This window comes from Podarcis tiliguerta, assembly GCF_965153285.1.
Source record: "Podarcis tiliguerta genome assembly, chromosome: 3".
In the NCBI taxonomy this organism is placed as follows: Eukaryota; Metazoa; Chordata; class Lepidosauria; order Squamata; family Lacertidae; genus Podarcis; species Podarcis tiliguerta.
The window spans coordinates 23,080,677-23,101,479 of record NC_139536.1 but is presented as its reverse complement, the minus strand read 5'-3'; the positions used below and the strand labels follow the sequence as shown (position 1 = coordinate 23,101,479).

At 41.8% G+C, this 20,803-nt stretch overlaps 1 protein-coding gene across 8 annotated transcripts in view; it reads left to right on the top strand.

Moving 5' to 3' along the window:
- The window catches only part of EML4 (EMAP like 4), a 155,642-nt gene that overhangs the window by 65,301 nt on the left and 69,538 nt on the right, over window positions 1-20,803 (top strand). For 4 of the 8 annotated variants that reach the window (XM_083432988.1, XM_083432991.1, XM_083432992.1 and 1 more), the window contains exon 2: window positions 17,834-18,016. In XM_083432988.1, coding sequence (XP_083289114.1) covers window positions 17,834-18,016 — 183 coding nt within the window. Of the gene's footprint in view, window positions 1-1,454; window positions 1,853-17,833; window positions 18,017-20,803 lie in introns of those variants that run through there. The other 4 variants (XM_083432990.1, XM_083432985.1, XM_083432986.1 and 1 more) reach the window with 3 other exon arrangements.

The window sequence follows — 20,803 nt, the reverse complement described above, 5'->3', positions numbered from 1 at the left end:
CTCTCCCTTGGCATACCTTTATTTCTCATTTTTAAAAGTAAAAATAAAATATAGCCCCTTTATTTGTGTCTTTCCCTGAAGTGACTAATTGTAGAACTATATATTTTATAAATCAAATTATGAGTTCTCTGACCGTAATGGAAGAAGAAGAAGAGTTTGGATCTGATATCCTGCTTTATCACTACCCTACCCTACCCTAAGGAGTAAAAATACCCAAGAAATGAAGGGGCCAAATCGCCCATCTCCTTATTTTGTTGCTGCAGGAACGCTGGGTTATTTGTTCATTTGTTTATTTAACATCTTACCCGCTGCTCTGCGGGACATCTTTGGGAAAAGAAAAGGCTAAGTAGTAAACCCTATGCAAATCCAGAGTGGACTCCCTAAGACGGTTGGATGGCATCATGTTATACCTCTTTCTGGCAACCTTTGCAGCCAAGCTGGTGGAAAATGTATTGTTCTGCTTTATTTTGGACCACATCAGTGATGCTGAAAGTGGGGTCTTGTCATCTGGGCATACACACTGCCCATGCTTGCACCCCGGAGACATCACTTCTGTGTTGATAACACAGCAAAAGCCATGCGGGAGGCAACCTTAACGAGTTACCGATCTCTGCAGCCGCAGCAGGCTCTCTGATTCTCCCAGCAGTTTAATTTCAGCTCTGGAGATGCACTGCATTGTCTCTTGAGACAGAAGGATGCCGCCAACAACAACATTAAAACAAATTTATACCGCCCTTCATCTGAGGATCATAGGTGGCTTACAGTATAGAAACACAAAAATACATACCATAGTACCGAACAAAAACAATACCCCCCCCCATTGGCTACAGTTTGTTAAATTAGCCAAAGGTCTGGGAAAGGAGGGATGTTTTAGCTTGGCGCCTAAAGATATATAGCAAAGGTGTCAGGTGAGCCTCCATGGGGAGAGCATTCCACAAGCAGAGAGCCACCACGAAAGGGGTCCGTTCTCACGTTTCCGCCCTTCTTGTGGAAGAGGCAGATGAAGAAGAGCTTCCGATGATAATCACAGGGTCCAGGATGGCTCACACGGGTAGAGATCTGTTAAGCTGCCTGTGCAAATTGTGGCAGCAATTCAGCCTGATGTGAAGGAAAAAAAGGAGCTTAAGATTCAGGGCTCCGAATGAAATCTCTTGTTTCAGTTGCTTTAAACAAAAGATGGATCTGTATTATGTTGACACTGTTGTGTCCTAGTCAACTCAGCATGCTTGTTGTTGTTAATAATAATAATAATAATAATAATAAATCATATAGCCTGCTTAATCACCAACTTTTTTAAAAAAAGAAAGAAGAAAAAGCAAACTTTTAGCCCTTAGTGAGCTCTTTAATTCCTACTTTGTGCTGCAAGACAGATTACTGTGTTGTGTCTGTGCTAGTAAGTGCCTTTATTAGTGTATTTGTGACGTCTGAGGTTTAGCCACTCCTTACAGCAGTCTCAGATTTTCTTCCCCCTCTCCCCTTATGTATCCCACCCCCTTCTGCCTCTCTCCCTAACACACACACACGCTCGCTCTCAAACGCAGAAAGCTCTTTTGCTCAGTAGAGTTCCAGGGCTCGGAAGGAGCAAAGCTGATTGTCGGGACTTCTTGCTTGTGCTCTGCATAAGTGCTTTTGTGGCGGGCCATCTGGACTGGCAGGATTTCCTCAGAATATTTAAAGTATGTTGTCTGATTTGGAAAACTCGGGATTGCCGTGAAACTCTGGGAAAGGCAGCAAGCAGGGAACGTAGACAGAACTGGCTCGCGGCTCGTAACGTAGGTGGCAGGAATGGAAGACGCGTTGCCTTGCCTTGCTTCGGTGTGCAATTCATCAGCACTTATGAACTTCTGCACCGGTAAAGTATAACTTCTTTCCCTCCCTCCCCCTTCTTTAATTGGGAACACCAGTACAGCCACCGCAGTTTCTTGCTAACCCACAAGGGGAAAGGACTGTCTCCCTCTCTTCTCTTCCCCCCAAACCTTGATTTTTTATTTTATTTTTTTTGTAAATCTTCCTCTACAACTTCCTTCACAAATACATACAAAGTTTGAAGAAAAGTATTTACCTCTTTGCAGTCTTAGTTCTTTCCTAGCTTTAAAGGAAATCTGTTTTTTTTTTTGCTAGTTAATGCCTTTCATGTACAATGGAAAGCAGAAAGCAAACGATTTTGTTTGGTGAGACTACTCTTGCGGTATGAAAAATCCCTTCCCATGAAATAAATCTGAATATTGCACGCTTGGAAGGGGGGCGGGGGGAGAACCTGTTGTATCATTGAATTTTAACATTCAGCATGTGTTAAACATGTTTCCATATTTGTGTGCAAGATGCTTCAGTTAGACTTAACTTTCAGTGAAAGGTTGAACCCCTAGAGGAAAGTTTTGGATTGCATAGGGGGCCCCCTCAGGAAGTAGTACCGTAAAACATCTATGCACAATAAGTCATTATGTATGCTGCAGTCTTGAGCATTCGCAGCACGGTTTGTATTTCTGCACAGCATGTGATATTTTCCAGACCAATTTATTCCTGGCTTTCTTGTAATCGTTAATCTGCAATTACTGAAGCATCTCAGCACAACTTCATATGCATACATCATTATCAGTAGCTAGATCTGTGTATATAGCAGAAAGCTGCCTATAGAAGCTCTTGCTTCATAGAGTTTTTGCAGTGGTTGTTTAGAAATATTGGGCCAAGAGTACAGAGCCACAACAAAATGTGGAGGAGCTCCAAATGCAACCCTATTGTACAAATGCACCTAATGATAAGTGAGTATAGAAATATTCATCTTGCTGATTTGTCCGGATTAATACATGTGTAAAAAAGGCAGGTTCTTTTCTTTTTTTGGGGGGAGGCAGTTTTAGAGCTTTAAGATGAAGAGAAAATGACTTCTGCAGAGAGATATAAATGTTAAAATAGAAACTGCTTCGTACACCAAAAAAAGTTACACCTTTCCACACTTACTTTTATTGGTAGGAAAAAACACACGTTTGAAAATAAATTCTGTAAGTAATGTTGAGTGCTGCAAAAACAACAAAAAACAATGATAGCACAATATGTAATACAAAGGTGCTGAAATCCTGGGGTTAGTTGGAGTTTGGTGGTTTAGAATGCTTGCTAATACAAGAAGTTAAGCACTCTCATGCAGGATAAAATTTGTTCCCTTGGATTATGCAGATATGTGGCAGGAAATGGAGTGGAGGGAGGCAAGAGATTCACCTTCTTTGTTTCCACTGAGTTCCATGTTGGAGATTGCAAATCCAAATCCCATTGATACTGCTGGCACTGGGTTACATTTGTGGGCTTTGGTAACAACTTTTTAAGGACTATTATTTTTCAACAAAGAAGCACTAAACATAGTTGGGGAAGGGTTGGTTAAAGTTGAATGACAAGCTTAAGTTGCACATGCCACATGTCGGTCTACAGCCCTTGAAATATTTGTGCTTACAGGTAAGCAAGCGGGGAACCTAGTTTGCCTGTGACTGACATGTACGTTACATTTGTATTTATTTTGACACCTGTAACCTTGCTTTGTATGCTATTCCAGTTCACCCCAGTACAGGTTTGGTAACTGGTTGTGTTTCATTTCATGAGCAAAGCAACTTTTAAGTGACCTAATTCATTAGCACTAGATCAGACATAACCCACAGATATTATAAAGGATGCTTTTAGATTAAAATAACAGGGAAAATAGTTCCATTTGTAGCGTGTTTTTTTTATTTAAAGTGAGTTGTACCCTTAACATAAAAGGTCGTTTCGACCTTTTTAGGAGGGCAGAGTATAGAAGCCTATGCAAAAGCAACATTTGTATAATTGTGGGGGAGGAATGCATAAAATAGCTATCGGGCTTTAATTGTACATGTTCACAATTTCATTTTACTTGGGAAGCTGGTGGATGTTTGTTGTTGTTAACTTTTAACACTTGAAACAAAGTTGATCACTCATTTTAAACCGGTCACCTGATTTTATTTTAAGGCTATGGTCTGAGTAAAGTTGGAAAAAGCATTTTATAGAAGTTCTGGTTCTGTTATGGTTCACAAACAAACTTTTTTATCAGTTTGACTCCCTGCAAGTAAGTATGTTTTGTGCTGTAGCCACAATTAACATAGAAGTAGTATGGGCTACATCCTGTCACACATTTCTGCACTTAATGAAACAGTAGGGGAGGACACTGAAAGGTCATCTGTGGATCAATGTTGTGCAAAATCAATTCATTTGTGGTTGAGCCAAATTAATAATGCAGGATCAAAGAGGTTTGCAATGCAACCTGTAATTTTGATTACAATCTGACATTACAAATCAAACTGGTGAAAGCAAAATAACTAATGCAGTCCACTCCATATATTCTTATAGCCTTACTGTGGACAGATACATATTCTGGAAACTCATTTTCCTGGTGGTGACAGTTACTCTCTGTAAGTTACTGTTAAAACTATCCACCAGGCAATAAGGATCTGTCTATAGGTGCCACTTCTAGAGGATAGTGCTGTCTGCACCAGATCTTTCATAGAACCCGAATACAAAGCAAAGCATTTTTAGTGTAAGGTCATGATTAGGAAAATATTTCACAGCTGTTCACCCTACTGCTACAATTAAGCACCAGTATGTTGTAGGGCTGGAAATTGCTTGACTTAAACACCCCATGTATAAGAACCACGGGTACCTAGTGGCCTGGAATGTTTCCTGCTTAAGTCCCAGGCATGATAGCAAGAATATCTACAAAGACCAGTGTTCAAGCCTTAATTTGAATATTGTGCATACTATGGTTGCTGCATCTCTTAATACTAATTTTATTTTATTTTTAAGAGAACTAGCAGTGAGAGTAAGGTTCACATCACAGGTCTAAATTTGTTGCCCAGGTTTCAGTGATGAAGCATAGTCCCACAAAGTCTTTAGGAGTGTCTATTGCTCACATATGATATCATTTTTCTTGTTGGTTAGGGTAGTGGGGAAAGATGAGGAAGCAAGATTTTGAGAACAAATGTGTTTTTGCTATCAGCTACTATGTATCTTCAACTTTAGTCCTTGATTCTGAAAAATAATCCTAGGTGCTTCACCTAGTGTCATGAAATGTATTTATTCCATAACATTTATATACCCCTTGGTTGTAAAAACAAACAAACAGACCTCGAAACAGTACTGAATTGGCCTTGTGTAGGACCGATGCCTGAAAGAATTACAAGTTGGTACATAAGAAAGTGTGCAGTGTGCTGTTCAAAGAGTCTTGAGTCTAAAGGTTCCCAGACGGAATAACTCTCGAACTGTGTGGAAATTGATCTAAATTCCTCAGAGGAAGAGTGGGGTATACACCTAACTCATAAAACAATTTCCCCTTTATTCCTATTAATACCTTTGATATTAAAGTTGGACCAGCAACAATATGTTGCAGGGTAGAATACTTCCTGCTTAGGATCCCAGCTCCATTCCAGTCTGCTTGGTTTGGTTTCTTCGCCCAACATTTAGTCAGTATTTCACAGATATTGAGATTGTGGTGGTTAAATTTATTGAGGTTGCCGAGTTCTTATTTGGCCGTTTTGTCCACCTTAGGTTTTTCTCCTCCTTAAAGTTCCCCTAGGGCTGAAGATTTCGCTGCCTTGTGGGTTGATGCTGCCATTTTGGCCGCATGAATTATGCCCCTCGCACCATGAACTTTAGAAATAGTGGAAATGATTATTCTGACAAAGGAGCTGAGAAGGTGATTTCTTTATTTTTTGGAGTTCCAGATTCAATATTTTCATCTGACAGGATGAAAGGAAGATTGTGGTAGGATGGTTGTCATCCAAAGAAAGTTGCTTGTTTACACTTTGTTGTTGTTTAGTCATTTAGTTGTACCCGACTCTTTGTGACCCCATGGACCAGAGCACGCCAGGCACTCCTGTCTTCCACTGCCTCCCGCAATTTGGTCAAATTCATGCTGGTAGCTTCGAGAACACTGTCCAACCATCTAGTCCTCTGTCATCCCCTTCTCCTTGTGTTTACACTTAGCTATGGCATTATGTGCAAATTGGGCGAATGAATGGCAAATAAAAGTGGCAAATAACAACTTGTGCCTCTAAAGGTTTTAATTTTAATTTCTAAAACAGAAAGGAAAGACCCAACCTGCAATGCTGTCTTGAGAGGTAGCTTAAAACACTTGCAAATATGTTAGGCTTGTTCATTATAAGTGAGAAGATGCACATATAGATAAGTTTTGCAAACTGTGGTTTCCACAGTGTGTCGGAAAATGAAGGGAAGTTAGTAACTGCTTTTCTTCAGGGTTGTCTGGATCAGGCCCACAATTTTTATATTAAACATACACTCTGAATGCTTTTCTGATTTGCGTCTCTCTTTTCAGGTAACTGATACCTCAGAGCATGTCTTGCCTTTTCCAGCTGTGCCCAGAATAACCTAGACTATGTCAGCACTGTGCAGGATGATGAGCAAAGCCTGCCTTTAAGACTGAACAAACGATTGTTTAGCTGAGCAGCGTAAACCAGATAATGTAATGCGTAGCTTACAAAGGCTCTCCTTTTTGGGGGGAGAGAGGAGACTTATGGCTCTTCCGGCCTTAGTGTGGTTTCTAAGGCCACTATATGGTTTGGTATTAGACTGCAGGAAGTAATTTCATTAAAGAGATTAATACTTGCATAAGATAAATATGCAGAGATTATAGGAATTACAGTTCCCCTCTCACACTTCTCTTTACATAATGAGTTACCTCTGTGTAACCTCAGAGAGCAACCAGGCAGCATTAGTTAATTTTTTATTTTATTTTTTTGAAGCCGCTGGTCATAATTACACTGGTGACATCAGTCATCCATCATGTGCTGCTTGCACTCCTCCTTTGTAATGACCATAATAATTCATCCAAATAACTAGGAGCAGGGAGGTTGATCAGAGTATGATAATGAGTAATATACAAAAAAGTATTTAACATTAAAGCAATCTTTGTTTAAGGAAAGAGTAATTCTGCAGTTAATTGATTCTTAATGAGTATCTGTAAATCAAGAAATTGCATAACCTAGATCCCCTATTTATTATTACACCGTATTATATATACACCATATTTTTACATACTCTTTACACAATTTCACAGAAAATGCCCATGTTCCCAGTTTGCCACCTTAGTAAACCAGAAACGATGAATTCCCCTTCCATGTGAGGTTGACCACCAAGGAACTGAATGAGCACGTCTGATTCCTATCTGAAATGCAGAAGATACTTCCTTACAGCTGATTCAGACATGCAGCAGATTCTCATGGCACAGTATTTCTATTGGACTGCATGCGAGGGAATTGCAACATTTTATTTCTCCACTGAGCAGTGGTTATCCTGAACCAAGGATGGGGTACTTCGACAACAACTAGCATGATCTCTGCCTTGGCCATGTTTGGCTTGTGGCGGGTGGGAGCTGGAACCCAAACGCACCTGGAGAACCTCACGTTTCCATCCTTGACCTGAGCTATTCTCTGTGAAATGTTAGGTTTTTGCATTCTTCATTTTCATAGTGGAACTTAGAAATATGTGAGCTCCACAATAAACAAATATTTAGCCTGATAGAGAGCCAGCGTGGTGTAGTGGTTAAGAGTGGTGGACTCGTAATCTGGTGAACCAGGCTCGCTTCCCCGCTCCTCCACATGCAGCTGCTGGGTGACCTTGGGCTAGTCACACTTCTCTGAAGTCTCTCAGCCCCACTCACCTCACAGACTGTTTGTTGTGGGGAGGAAGGGAAAGGAGATTGTTAGCCGCTTTGAGACTCCTTAAGGGGAGTGAAAGGCAGGATATCAAGTCCAAACTCTTCTTCTAGTGTAGTATTGTCTAGACTGCACCTATATGATTCTGGCCATGCATCACTGCATCTCTTGGGAGTAGTTGTTGTCTTCCCTCCTGACCTATCGTGTGTCTGTGTGTTTGTTTTTGTGTATGCAACAGTTTCAGCCAAATAGATGTAGATCCATTACAGAGGGTCTCCTATTTATCAGTTGGAAAGTGCTTTTTAACCTCACAGGAAACAGCATGGAATCTGAGAGAACAGCAAGATTGACAACTGAACTGGGGCACTGAAACTGTAATAGGTTAGGTTTGATTTTCACTTATAAAATGCGCATTCACTGCAATAATTGGCAGTGGTGCATGCCTATAGATTTGGGTGAACATTTTCTCCTACACACACACACACAAACACCCTTTTAAAAAAATAACTAAGGTCCTGTTTCTGAGGGGGTTTTTTTCCTTTAGAGAAGTGTGCATTTAATAGTGTAAATGCATGCCCTTAAGACCTGATAGGAGACACACACACACACACACACACACACACACACATTCTAACTTTGGACATGTGCTGCATATTTCCAAAAAGGAAGAATAGGTCCTGTTGTAGCAGTGAGGGTGATTAGTGGGAGCTCAGTTAACTTGGCCTGGGAATGGAGGGTTTTTAACGAGCGTATGTAAACGTGGCTGGTGAAATTATTCTCCACCTGGTACCAGTTAGTCCACATAAACAAAGCCTTGTATGACATCCTGTATTTAAAAACAAAAGCGATGTGTAAAACAGGATTTATAAATAGCACATTCATGCAAATGATCCCATACGTGGAGCTCTTCTAAACATACCAAGTCTATGATGTGGGACTAAATTAGAACTCTGTGTGGAATAATGGGAGCAGACGTCCTGGAAGTCCAGGCCACTGCAGTGCAGCTGTGCTCTTGCTGCATGTGATCCTAACCAAAGGGTCTGAGTAAAACTTTCCCATGCAAAAAGATTGTGCAGGTGGGGTTTAGGGGGGTTGTTGATTACGGTACTATCAAAACACATCCAACAGCATACGGAATCGAGAAGTGAAAGGTTTAAAAAACTTATTTTCAAAGCAGAGCTCGTTGGAACAGGAAGTTCCAAGAGCAGCTTGTTGTCATTTCACATGTGTTTGTTGCAGAAATGATAGGGTAGTAGGATGTGAACAGTCTGGTCTGAAGTTCTTTCCCAAGACCACACTTCGTTGGAGTCTTTTGCTTCAAAATTGGTTCTCTTGGTGACCATTCTTCAGGAAGGTAGCATTTTAATTACTTCTGCGACTGGAAAGCTAAAATCACACCATGGGAGAGGAGATAAGAGGGAGAGTATTCCAAAAGCCACTTTACATCCAACACCTGTGGATCCTGTGCACATAATATGTCCTTACTGCCACATGTATGTGGCATGTTCCAATATTGTGAATGGCCCTGACATCTTTGGATAAAGGGCATTATACAAATTCAATAAAATAAATAGAAAAACAAAATATTGTGGGATTAAAAACCATACTTGTTTCTGCATGTGGTGCCTGAAACACATTCACTTGAATCTCTCCCTAACCATTCATTTCGTGTGCAAAGACTGTTCTCTATTTGAGTGTTTTCAGTATTGGTTAACCTCAGCAACTCATCCCCAAAAAGAGTTGCTTGGTTTTTTGTCAGTTTTAAGTGGTTGTGTGGACATCTTGCTGGTTATTATTTTTTTCTGCTGCTCAAGTGTTTTGTTAGACTTACCTTGTACAGTGGAACCTCTACTTACAACCATAATCTGTTCTGGAGGTCAGGTCATAACTAGAAATGGGGCCTCCCGCTGCCGCAGTGCGATTTCTATTCTCATCCTGAAGCAAAGTTCTTAACCCGAGGTACTATTTATGGGTTAGCGGAGTCTGTAACCTGAAGCGTCTGTAACCCAAGGTACCACTGTAACACACTCTTTGGGGAGTTCTAAAAAATAATAATATAAAGATCTATGTACAGTGGGATGAGCATGTAAGAACTATTCTCCTCCACCCTGTGCAGCCAAATGTGCCTAGTGCAGCCTACATGGTTTTTCTTTTTCTAATTAAATTTCGGCTTTCAAGATGACTTAAAATTATTTGAAAAGTGTCATAAAAGCTATGAAAGGGGGATTCAGAAAGAGAGCTAAAGCACAGTAGTGGAGGAAGGGGAAATTACACTAGTCAGAATTGGGTTAAAAAAAATACCTTTGCAAATAATAATGTTTTTTACTGAAAGGAAATAAGGAGTTAATTCAAATGAAGACTAGGGAGATGGCTTTTCACACTCATCAATACATGAACAACTGCATTTTGAACCAGTTGAAGGCTTCAGTCCGTTTTCAAGAGCAGCTCTGCCTAAAGTATACAGGAACCGGTGCTTAAATAAAAGATCAAAATCTGAGAGAGGAGTTTGGCTAGCTAAAGCTGGTGAAAGGTACTTTGGGCTGCCACAATCACTACCTCTAAATTCAGCAGTAGTACCAAGTATTGAAGAGATCCCCAGGGTTATATATCTGTACCTTTTAGGGGAAGTGTAAACCCAGCCCAAATTCCAACCCAGCACTCTGAACCTGCTAAACTATCAAGTTCTCATTATTGGCCCTTAAACAGCTCATAATGGTACTTGAGCAGTATTTGGAAAAAACACCTGCCTGGCTATTTACTTCTAGTTCTGAACTAAGTAAGAAAAAGAGTCTTACGCCATAATATTGCCCGCCCTTCCTTACTCCTGCAGCATTTTTTTTTTTTGGGGGGGGGGGTCTATAGTTTACCTTTTGCTGAAAGTTCTTTGAACAGGCTTCCCAGAAAGATTGCCTGACTTTTAATGCCTCTTCCTGTCTTGAAGCCTCTCCACATGATTCCCTTCGAAGCCATGTTGTTTCTCATGTGACACACGCTGCTGGAAGCTGGGATCAAACGAGCTTTGAAGAACCACTTGCAATGCATGAGTCCCATTGAAATCAACCAGACTTCCTTCTTAGCAGGTGTTTGTGATTATGCTGTTCAGAAATGTTGCTGCTTAGATAAGTGGGCACCGTAACTTTAGGGCTTGGGCATCCCGCCATCCTATGCCCATTGTGTTTAAACTCATTGGGCAACCTACTACCATGGCTGTTCCACAGAAGCTAATACCTAGTAGAATAAAAAGTCCAGGGAGGAATTCAGCGTTGTGCTAAGGCGATTATTCCGTATGGGAAAGCATTTCCACTTACCAGATGGAATATGATCCCTGTTCCTTCCACCTGCTTGCTGTTCTGGCATTTCTCCTGGCACACACACACCATGAGCCAATTTCAAGGAAGGGGGGAAACCCCACCCCCTGTACAAATGGAGGTCCTTGTGCAGGGCTTCTGCAGATGGGACTCAATTGTTGAATCCCACCCATCATTTAATAACGTGCAGGTGAGTTTCAAGCCAATCCTGTGTCTAGTATAATAGCTTATAGTAGTCTTCCTCAACCTATTGCCCTGCAGATGTCGGTGAACCTGCAGCTCCCATCTGTTCCAGCCAGCATGGCAGTGGTCAGGAATGGTGAGAGATGCAGTCCATCAGTGGAGGCATGAGCTGGCTTAGTGATCCTTGAATAAAACTTGGCTGCAGAATAGTGGCACAGGCTGCAAGGGTCAGTAGTGCTTACCTGTCTATATCTTGTTCATTTCAGCAAGATGTTAGCATCAGCATACCACTGGTACCTTTCAGTGCTAATTTTATTTAACAATGCTTGTTGTTTTTCTTTTTAAAAGCAACTTTAAGTAGAGCTGGAAGAGCTGATTCAGGTTAATTTTTCTTTTGAGCTGACTTCTCCTTAACAGCAGGATTTTCTTGCTTTACTGCCTTGAATGGGAAGAGGTGGGAGTGTTCTGTGCTATTTGCATTTTAAGATTTATGTCTGAACAGCAGTATATTTCTTTGTCTCCTCCTGTGTTGGTTGTTGAGATATGAAGTTGGAGGTTGTTTTTGTTAGTAGTAGTGTTTCACAATACAGTAAAAGAATACAGAAAACAATTGCATGTATAACAATGATTAAACAATTACGTATATAAAAACAATTTCAAATCCAATCCAGATACCACCTGGGATAAATATCCCCCCTTAAAAGGCTTGTTATAAAAAAAACCCAAAAGTCTTCAACAGGCATCTAAAAGACAATAAGGACATGATTGATATATAATGAGAGAGAATTCAAAAGTGTAGACCTGATTCCTATATTCTGAAAAATGGACTTCCTGATGAACTATTATCTTCAAGATGCACATTCCTGCAGAGTGTAGCAATCAGCTGTGTATATATATTGCATGAGACTGACCATTAGGTATTCTATACCAGCAGCACCTGGAACTTAGCCTCATAGCTAAGTGAGAACCAGTGTAGTTCTTTCACCAGCAGCATAATATGATGGCAATACGCTGCCCCAGTGAGCAGATGAGTTGCTGTCTTTTGCACTAGCTGCAGCCTCTGGATCAGCCTCAAGGGCAGCCCCACACAGTGGGGTAATTGCAGTAATTTGGTCTGCAAGGACTACTTGGACTACTGTGTTCAGGCCATTCTGGTCCAGAAATGGCTCTGGTTGTCTTCTCTGGAGCTAGTGAAAGGCTCTCCTAGCCACTGGGCGCACCCAGTCCTATCCTCTCAGCAAACTTTAATACTCTGATAAGGGGCAGGGGGCAAGGAAACACATGGAAAAACAACAGCAGCTGAAGGAGGCAGCAAAATCACATTTGCCCAAGAACTCCCTGGTCAGAATTTTGGTCCCACTTTGTTGTAGTGCTGTAGCTGATCCATGAAAGTTGGATATATTTTTCAAAGTATTTTTTCACGCATCACCATGTCAAGAAAGGGTATGATCCATCAGAGAACTCTTATAGCTGTTGAGCCCCACTGAAATGGAAGGGCAGCTTTGTGTTGTTATTCACCCCTGTGTCCATGCCCAGGCTCAGTTACATGGAAGTTTTCAGCCATATGACATTGCATGGATGGTGCCAGGAGCCTTAACTGGATGGTAATACCTCTACAAGCAGTAGAGATTCAAGCTGATGTCAACTCAGTTAAGTGACCAGTGTTTGAAACTCCAATTGTTCTAGGTGCATTTTGAGATAGCGAATTTCATTAGCGTGTGCAGTTTCTGAGCTCTGGGCACACTACTGCGCCTAAGATTTCAGATTAAAACTGCAGAGTAGAAGGAAAGGAGGACCTTTTTCTGCCTCCCCACTTCTAGCTACTCTCTGAAGACTGGAGAATCATAAGAATATTAGGGGGTGGGCAAGGAAAGGACTAGACCATGTGAAAAATGAACATAATATTTTAGCTGCAGCTCATTCATTTTCAGCTTTGTATTCTTGTTATAAAAAAGCTCACCTAGACTTTCCATTGTTGCGCCTATAGCCTAGGTTTAAAGCTCCTAGCTTTCATATCTTGGTTTCTAACACTGTATGTGACAGCGCAAAATTGCAACCGACGAATTAGTTGAGCGTAATTACTGCCTCTCCTCCCCTCTGCAAAGTTACCACTCCTGCTCTTTCCTCTAAAGGACCAGCTTTCTATTGTAGAAGTTGCAAGAGAATACAGATCCTGTTGGAATATTGTAAAATTGGGAAGTGTTCCCCATAGAGTGCCAATGTGGTGTAGTCGTTAGAGTGCTGGACTAGGACCCAGGAGACCAGGGTTCAAATCCCCTGCTCAGCCGTGAAACATACTGGCTGAGTTGGGCCAGCCACACTCACAGCCTTAGCAAACCTCACAGCGCTGTGTTAAAATGGGGAGGAAGAGAACCTGGGAATTCCTCCTTGAGCTCCCTAGAGGAAAAGTGGGGTATAGGTTTGGCAGATAAATGTGACTTTGTTTCGGGAAGGAAGTTCCCTTAATTTCAGACTGCAAGCATGTCGCTGAATTGGGAGAGCAAATAGTTGCAAACTAACATCAGTGACACAATAAAATAAACATGAGTTCATAAATGAAGAGTCAAGCGTGCGCTGTCTTAGATTATCTAGCATAATTACTTCAATATTTTTTCCTGTTCTGTCTTTGAAATGTTCCAGAATTGATCAGGAAATGATGGGTTTAAACAGCACAACTCTGCTTCTGGGCAGAAATGTTCCAGAGGCCACACACCACTTTTTTTAAAAATTTGTTTAAGTTCGTTATTGGAATAAGCAAAACATGTTTACTAGGTTTGTAAAAGCTTTCTGTGCTGGTTTGAATAAAACTCCTCCTAGCAGTACTTTGGATTAATATAGTTTACAGCAAAAGTTGCTATGTGCACACAGTGCAAGCAGGGCACAATTGCTCAGAGATGCATGCAATTGAAGCGTGCAGTCATAGACTCTATTTACCCAAGCAGTATTCAAAATTCATTCTCTTTCTCATGTCCTTCTAGTTCACAGTCACTATGTTTCTAAAGCTTTTACTTCCTGCTAGCCCCACTTGAAGCCAGCCAACGCTTCTCTCGATTCCTTCAGCCCGTTAACTCTGCTGGCAGATTCCTGCAGGGGACAGTGAATCACAAAAATCACGATGCAGGAAAAAACATGAAGCCAGCCCATGCCTCTACATAACTCCATCCTTATTTCAGGCACCATTATATCTCAGTATATTGTGATGTTGAGGTGGTGATATGTCGCAGTGTTAAAAACCAGATTTTGCCCAGCCCTAGCTTAGAAGCAAGTTGCCTTCTCTTGAACATGAATCATATAAAGCTGACTTCGTCCGTTCAGCCCAGTGTTGTCTCCTTGACTGACAGCTGCACCCCCAGGGGTCTTTTCCTACCACCTGCCACCTGAGTTCCTTCTAAGCGGAGATGTCAGGATTTAACCCTTTGGGCTTTTGCGTGTAAAGCAAAAAGAGCCAGTGTGCTGTAGTGGTTAAGAGCGGTAGACTCGTAATCTGGTGAACTGGGTTTGCGTCTCCGCTCCTCCACATGAGCTGCTGGGTGACCTTGGGCTAGTCACACTTCTCTGAAGTCTCTCAGCCCCACTCACCTCACAGAGTGTTTGTTGTGGGGGAGGAAGGGAAAGGAGAATGTTAGCCGCTTTGAGATTCCTTAGGGTAGTGACAAAGCGGGATATCAAATCCAAACTCCTCCTCTTCTTCCACTGAGTTATGACCCCTTCTCCATGAGCAGGTGCCAGAAGCTCATCTTTCTAAGATGATGTGTAGATGCTAGCTTCCCCATGTTCCAATTTGATTGCTCCTGGTGTACGCTCACATGATGATGATGATAACAACAACAACAATAAATTTATTATTTATACCCCGCCCATCTGGCTGGGCTTCCCCAGCCACTCTGGGCAGCTCTCAACAAAATACTAAAATACTGTACAGTAATGCATCAAACATTAAAAGCTTCCCTAAACAGGGCTGCCTTCAGATGTTTTCTAAAAAAGTCTGGTAGTTGTTCTCTTTGACATCGCGTGGGAGGGCATTCCACAGGGTGGGTGCCACTACTGAGAAGGCCCTCTGTCTGGTTCCCTGTAACTTGGCTTCTCACAGTGAGGGAACCACCAGAAGGCCCTCGGCGCTGGGCTTCAGTGTCTGGGTAGAACGGTGGGATGTAACCATAACTGTTGCTCTTGGCAGAGGGGAAGAATGTCATGGAAGAGAAAAAAAGACAATTTAGCTTCTATTCTTCCTCTATTCAACACTAGATGCAAGTTCAAGTAGTTTCTTACCCAGGACTTAAAGCTCGGTGGGCTATGTGCCAGGAACAGCAACTCTATATAGAATCATAGAGTTGGAAGGGACCCAAGGGTCATCTAGTCCAACCCCCTGCAATGCAGGAATCTCAGCTAAAGCATCCACGAGAGATGATCATTCAACCTCTGCTTAAAAACCTCCAAGGAAAGAGAGTCCTTGGACTCTCATCGGAGTCTGTTCCACTGCTGAACAGCTCTTACTGTCAGAAATGTATGAGAGATGTTGCCATAATATTTTTTTTAATGGTTTACCAATGTATTATCTTCTACTTGCTGTTAAAACAACCAGGTTTTTTTCTACCACTTATAAAACACACCAAGTATCTCTGTCGCCAGGAGTACAGCTGCTCGAGACCCCAGGAGGGTGGGGTTGGCACGTGAGATGTAAAATGTTAAACAGTTCTGAAATGTCCGTAACGGCGTGATATTTGCATATGTTTGCAAGCTATTTAAATCCCCTTTAAAGATACACGAAAGCCAGAACTATGTATCTGTTGAATCTGGCTCCTGTTGAAATAGAATCGGGAGTTGGAAGGGCAAATTCTCTAGAACATCCCTAGACATAACAGGTGTTATTCATCCTCTCGCTAATAACCTTTAGAGATTCCACAACTTCTTGACTAGTCTGACTCCCCAGCTGTAAAGCTTTTGCAGCTCAGGCTCTTTCTATCTGTGTGATGGCCCCCAACTGCCCATTGTATTTCAGCAGAGCTGAATGTACATTAAAGAAAGCGTTCTTGTTACTTTTGCATCTTGCTCACTTTGCTTCTGATAGTAAGCCCAAAATAGCACTTTCCATGCAATGGGGTCACATTTCTGCCACGAGTCGCTAGCACTTCTTTAGATTCTTATCTGTGGAACTGCATTATTGCCGGTTGATTTTGCATTTGTAGACCGGGCCTGTTTCTTCTTTAGTCACCATTGTACTAACTCGCTGGTGTAGGTGCTGAGCAGCTATCACAATCGCTTAAAAATATAATCAGTTGATAATTGCCAAATTTAAAAATAATACTGGCAGTGGAACATCTTGAAATGATCAACAGTGGGAGATGTGAATCATACACCAATATGAGTAATCTAGAAATAGACCAGTGATACTTTGAATTGAGTCTGTGGTAGCAGATTCGCTTTAAGTACTGATTCCTGAGTAATTTCATCTTTCGGTTTGTTTTTGTGTGCCTTCATTTGATTATCACAGGAGTGTCTTTAAATGTGTTTCTGTGTTGCTCACATCATTTACATTCAATATTCTGCTCACGAGGAACACCAGTTGTAACTGGAGCAGGATGGTATGAGAATAGGGGCTTGAGCCAGAAATTAATGTTGTTCAGCAGGAAGGATCAGGCAGCTGGTGGTGGGGTTCACTTCCTCAAATTAATGAAACAATAGTGGTTAGTTTCTTTCTATGGCTTGTATCCAGTCTAGCAATAAGTAACAACCCCGTCAACACAAGGATTTCTGCTTATTCAACAGGACTTCTCACTGTGCGCCATTTAAAACCATTTTGGGGGTTCACACAACCCCCCGGAGCAGATTTAGGGGAGGGGGCAGGGCAGGTGGAGGACAGTTCCCGCTGCGCAAGAAGAAATCCTCGCGCTGATTGAACACTTACTTAGCGGTCCTTTGGATACAAGCCAATGTATTTTTGACCCAGTGACCTCAGCATATTCCAAGGGCAGGTTTTGAATGTCTACTTCATATAAGATATCCCCTAAGATCTCAGATTGTCGTTAATAGCGATGCTGTATTCAAGTTGAGATTCTGCATTTCCAAAGATTCTATAGACAGTTCATCCCACTTTCTTGTTCAGGAGCCACCCTTAAAAGAAAATTTTAAGTCGGATGTTTAGAGCAGCTTCAATTCAGCACTGTGTCGGATCACATTTGCGTGGCACTCTACCCATCAGATAGTCCGCCGGGAGAGGCGATTTTCATCAGTTCCTTTTGCAGAGCCCTTCTGTCCTCCTGAAAAGCTGCTTCAGAAGGACAGAGGACCGCCAGCACTGGGAGCTCTAAGGGAAATTGGCAAAATCTAAAATGCTAAACAGTTTTGAAATGCCCATTAGCAGTGAAGCTGTTTAAAGCTGCCCCTTTGTGGTGGTCATAACACAAAGCCAAATGTGTTAGAATTGAGCTTCTGAGCCTTTCCTTCTGTCGGGCATTTTTGCTGACTTTACATTCTATACTGTGGCATTGCTTATTGGTGTTAAGTGGACTGGTTATTTTTCATGCCGATTTTGCTGCCTTCCACTTTGGGCACTTTGTATAGAAGGGGGTTGGGGTATAAACACGACTAATTATTTATTTGCATTCATTTCAAAACCCTGCACAAAGAGAGCTTTAGAACGCCACATGACTTTCCTTCTGATTATTTCTTTCTTGGCAGATGACAGCATTTCTGCAGCAAGTACATCCGATGTCCAAGACCGCCTTTCGGCTCTTGAACTGAGAGTGCAGCAGCAAGAGGATGAAATCACAGTGCTGAAAGCAGCTTTGGCTGATGTTTTGCGGCGCCTTGCCATCTCCGAAGATCATGTCGCATCTGTGAGAAAATCGGCACCAAGTAAAGGTAAGGCAGGCCTCAAGTGCACATGGTTTGGCATTCATTGGGGGGATGTTTATTGATTTAAAAAGAATTTGAGAGCGGCGTACAAAAGCACGAAGGGAAAAGAAAAGCGAATTCACAGAACACATTTTAATAACAATCATTTAAATATAAAGCAAGGCAAAGGCAAAAAAACACCCCACATGAACAAACAAACTAAAAAGCAGTTCTTGTAGAAAATTAGTGAAGCTGATTGAGCTTGACCCAATGCACCATAGGAATGTAAAAGGCTCGACGAAAGAAGAATGGCAGACGAAATTAATAGACTATGCAGAATTAGATAAGATGACAGGAAGGATTTGAAACCTGCGGGACCAGAGATTCTCAGAAGACTGGAATAAATATGCAAACTATTTGAAAAGCAACTGTATTCAACAGATTACGCTAGAAGGACTGCAAGAAGTTTTGTAAGGAGGAATATATGAAATATTGGAAGGAAGGCTATGATGAGAGAGCTAATCGATAAGATAATTTAAAGCAATAGTGAAATTAAGAAATGTAAATTAAGTGAAGAAATTGGAAAATTTTCAGATGTGGTTGATGGAAGTCCAAAAGATTGTATAAGATGTGAATTATGTTGAATGAGTGTTGAAAATGATATATTAAAAAACCTGTGTGTGTGTGTGTGTATGTGTGTGTGTGTGTGTGTGTGTGTGTGTGTGTGTGTATGTATATATATATATGTGTGTGTATATATATATGTATATATATATATGCAGGTTTTGGTGTCCTCGGGTGTCTTCCCGTGTAAAAGTTGGGGTGTCTAGGCGACGTTTCGACGAGGTCTCACTCGTCATCTTCAGGCTGGTGCTTTCGGCTTCTTGTTACTGGAACAGAGCAGGATCTCAGTGTTTGAGTTCCTATAAATACTGTTGAGGAGGTGTGGTGTATAGCCTCCAATGTTCTGGGCAGAGAGGAGGTTCCCAGGCTAGTGTGCCTTTTCTTCTTTTGTTCCTTAATTACTTGAGGGATATCTTGAGTGATTTCTTGAGTGATTTCCTGAATCCCACTTAGGTGGGTCATTAGGTGTGGATTAGTTGCTAAAGCCTTCGTGTCTTGAACTCTTGAACTTTGTGAAGAGTTTTTCTGAGAAGATGGCTGTACTGCACTTGGTTGTGCTCTGGCTTGGCTTCGTGTATAGGGGCGAGCTGTGGTTTTGTGGCCTGTGCCAGCCAAATCTGTGTAGGGATTGCAGGGGGGTGCAGCATCCGGAGGTGCCACCCTGGTTTGGCTGCTGGATGGTGTCTGTAATTTATCTGTGGAGAGGGTCTGGGTTTGGGTCTGGTGTGGTTGATTGGTGATGGCGTTCTGTGTGCCTCTGGATCTGGTGTCAGATTTTGTGGGGAGGGCTAATTTCCAGATTTTGTGGGGAGGGCTAATTTCCAAAACCTGCATTCCTGTACCCGTGAAAATCTACGAAAGCAAATATATATATATATATATATATATATATATATATATATATATAAAATGTCTATTAGCTCAGTATTGTCTGCACTAACTGGTACCAGCTCTTCAGGGACACTGAGTGCATTTTTATTAATGTTCTTAATTGTTAATCATAGAATCTTAGAGTTGCAAGGGACCCTGAGGGTCATCTAGTCCAACCCCCTGCAATGCAGGAATCTTAACTAAAGCACCCATGACAGATGACCATCCAGTCCTCTTAAAAATCTCCGGTGATTCAGAGTCTACCACCTTCCAGCAGAGTCTCTTCCACTGTCAAACAGCTCTTACTGTCAGAAAGCTCTTCCTGAAGTTTAGTCAGAATCTCCTTTCTTGTAAGTTGAAGCCATTGGTTCGGGTCCTACTCCCCCAAGCAGAAGACAGACTTGTTCTATCCTCCATGTGACAGCCCTTGAGATAGTTGAAGATGGCTATCATATTTCTTCTCAATATTCTCTTTTCCATGCTAAATGTACCCAGCTCCCTCTATTGTTCCTCACAAGACTTGGTTTCCAGACTTCTTCTTGGTTGCCCTCCTGCACACATTCCACCTTGTCAATATCCTTTTTAAATTGTGGTGCCTAGAATTGGACACAGTACCCCAGATGTAGCGTGACCAAGCCACAATAGAGCAATACTATGACTTACCTTGACCTGGACACTAGAATAGCATTAGTTTCGTCCGCTGCTGCATTACAACATTGACTCATTTTAAGCTTGTAGTCTGCTAAGATCCCTAGATCCTTTTCACGTTTACTAATGGCAAGCCAGGTGTCCCCCTGGCTTGTTATATCACTATTGGCATAGCAGTCACTTAGAATGAACATATGGTAGGTAGGGTTGATAGAGTGGCTGGGGAAGCCCAGCCAGATGGGTGGAGCATAAATAATAATAATAATAATAATAATAATAATAATAATAATAATTGGTCCTTTCCCCAAGGTGCTTACTTAGAGTAGGCTCATTGAATTAACTGGGTCTACGCTGAGTATGAGTAACATTGAATAGCATCCTAAGTTCATTGGCTAGACTATGGCTTAGAATCTTCACTGAAATTCTGTGGCAGCTTGCCAGCAGGTTCTTCACAGGCAAGTTGGCATGGGCGTTCCCTCAAGGCAGAAACTCAGAAAACCACAGACGTGCTTTCTCTAACACAACCTTTACCAACCTGGTGCCCTCCAGATGTTTAGAACTGCAGTTCACATCAGGCCCAGCCAGTTTGGCTGCACTGGTTGGACCTGATCAGAGCTGTAGTCCAGAACATTTGGAGACCACCAGACTGGAGAAGTCTGCTCTAAGAACTAA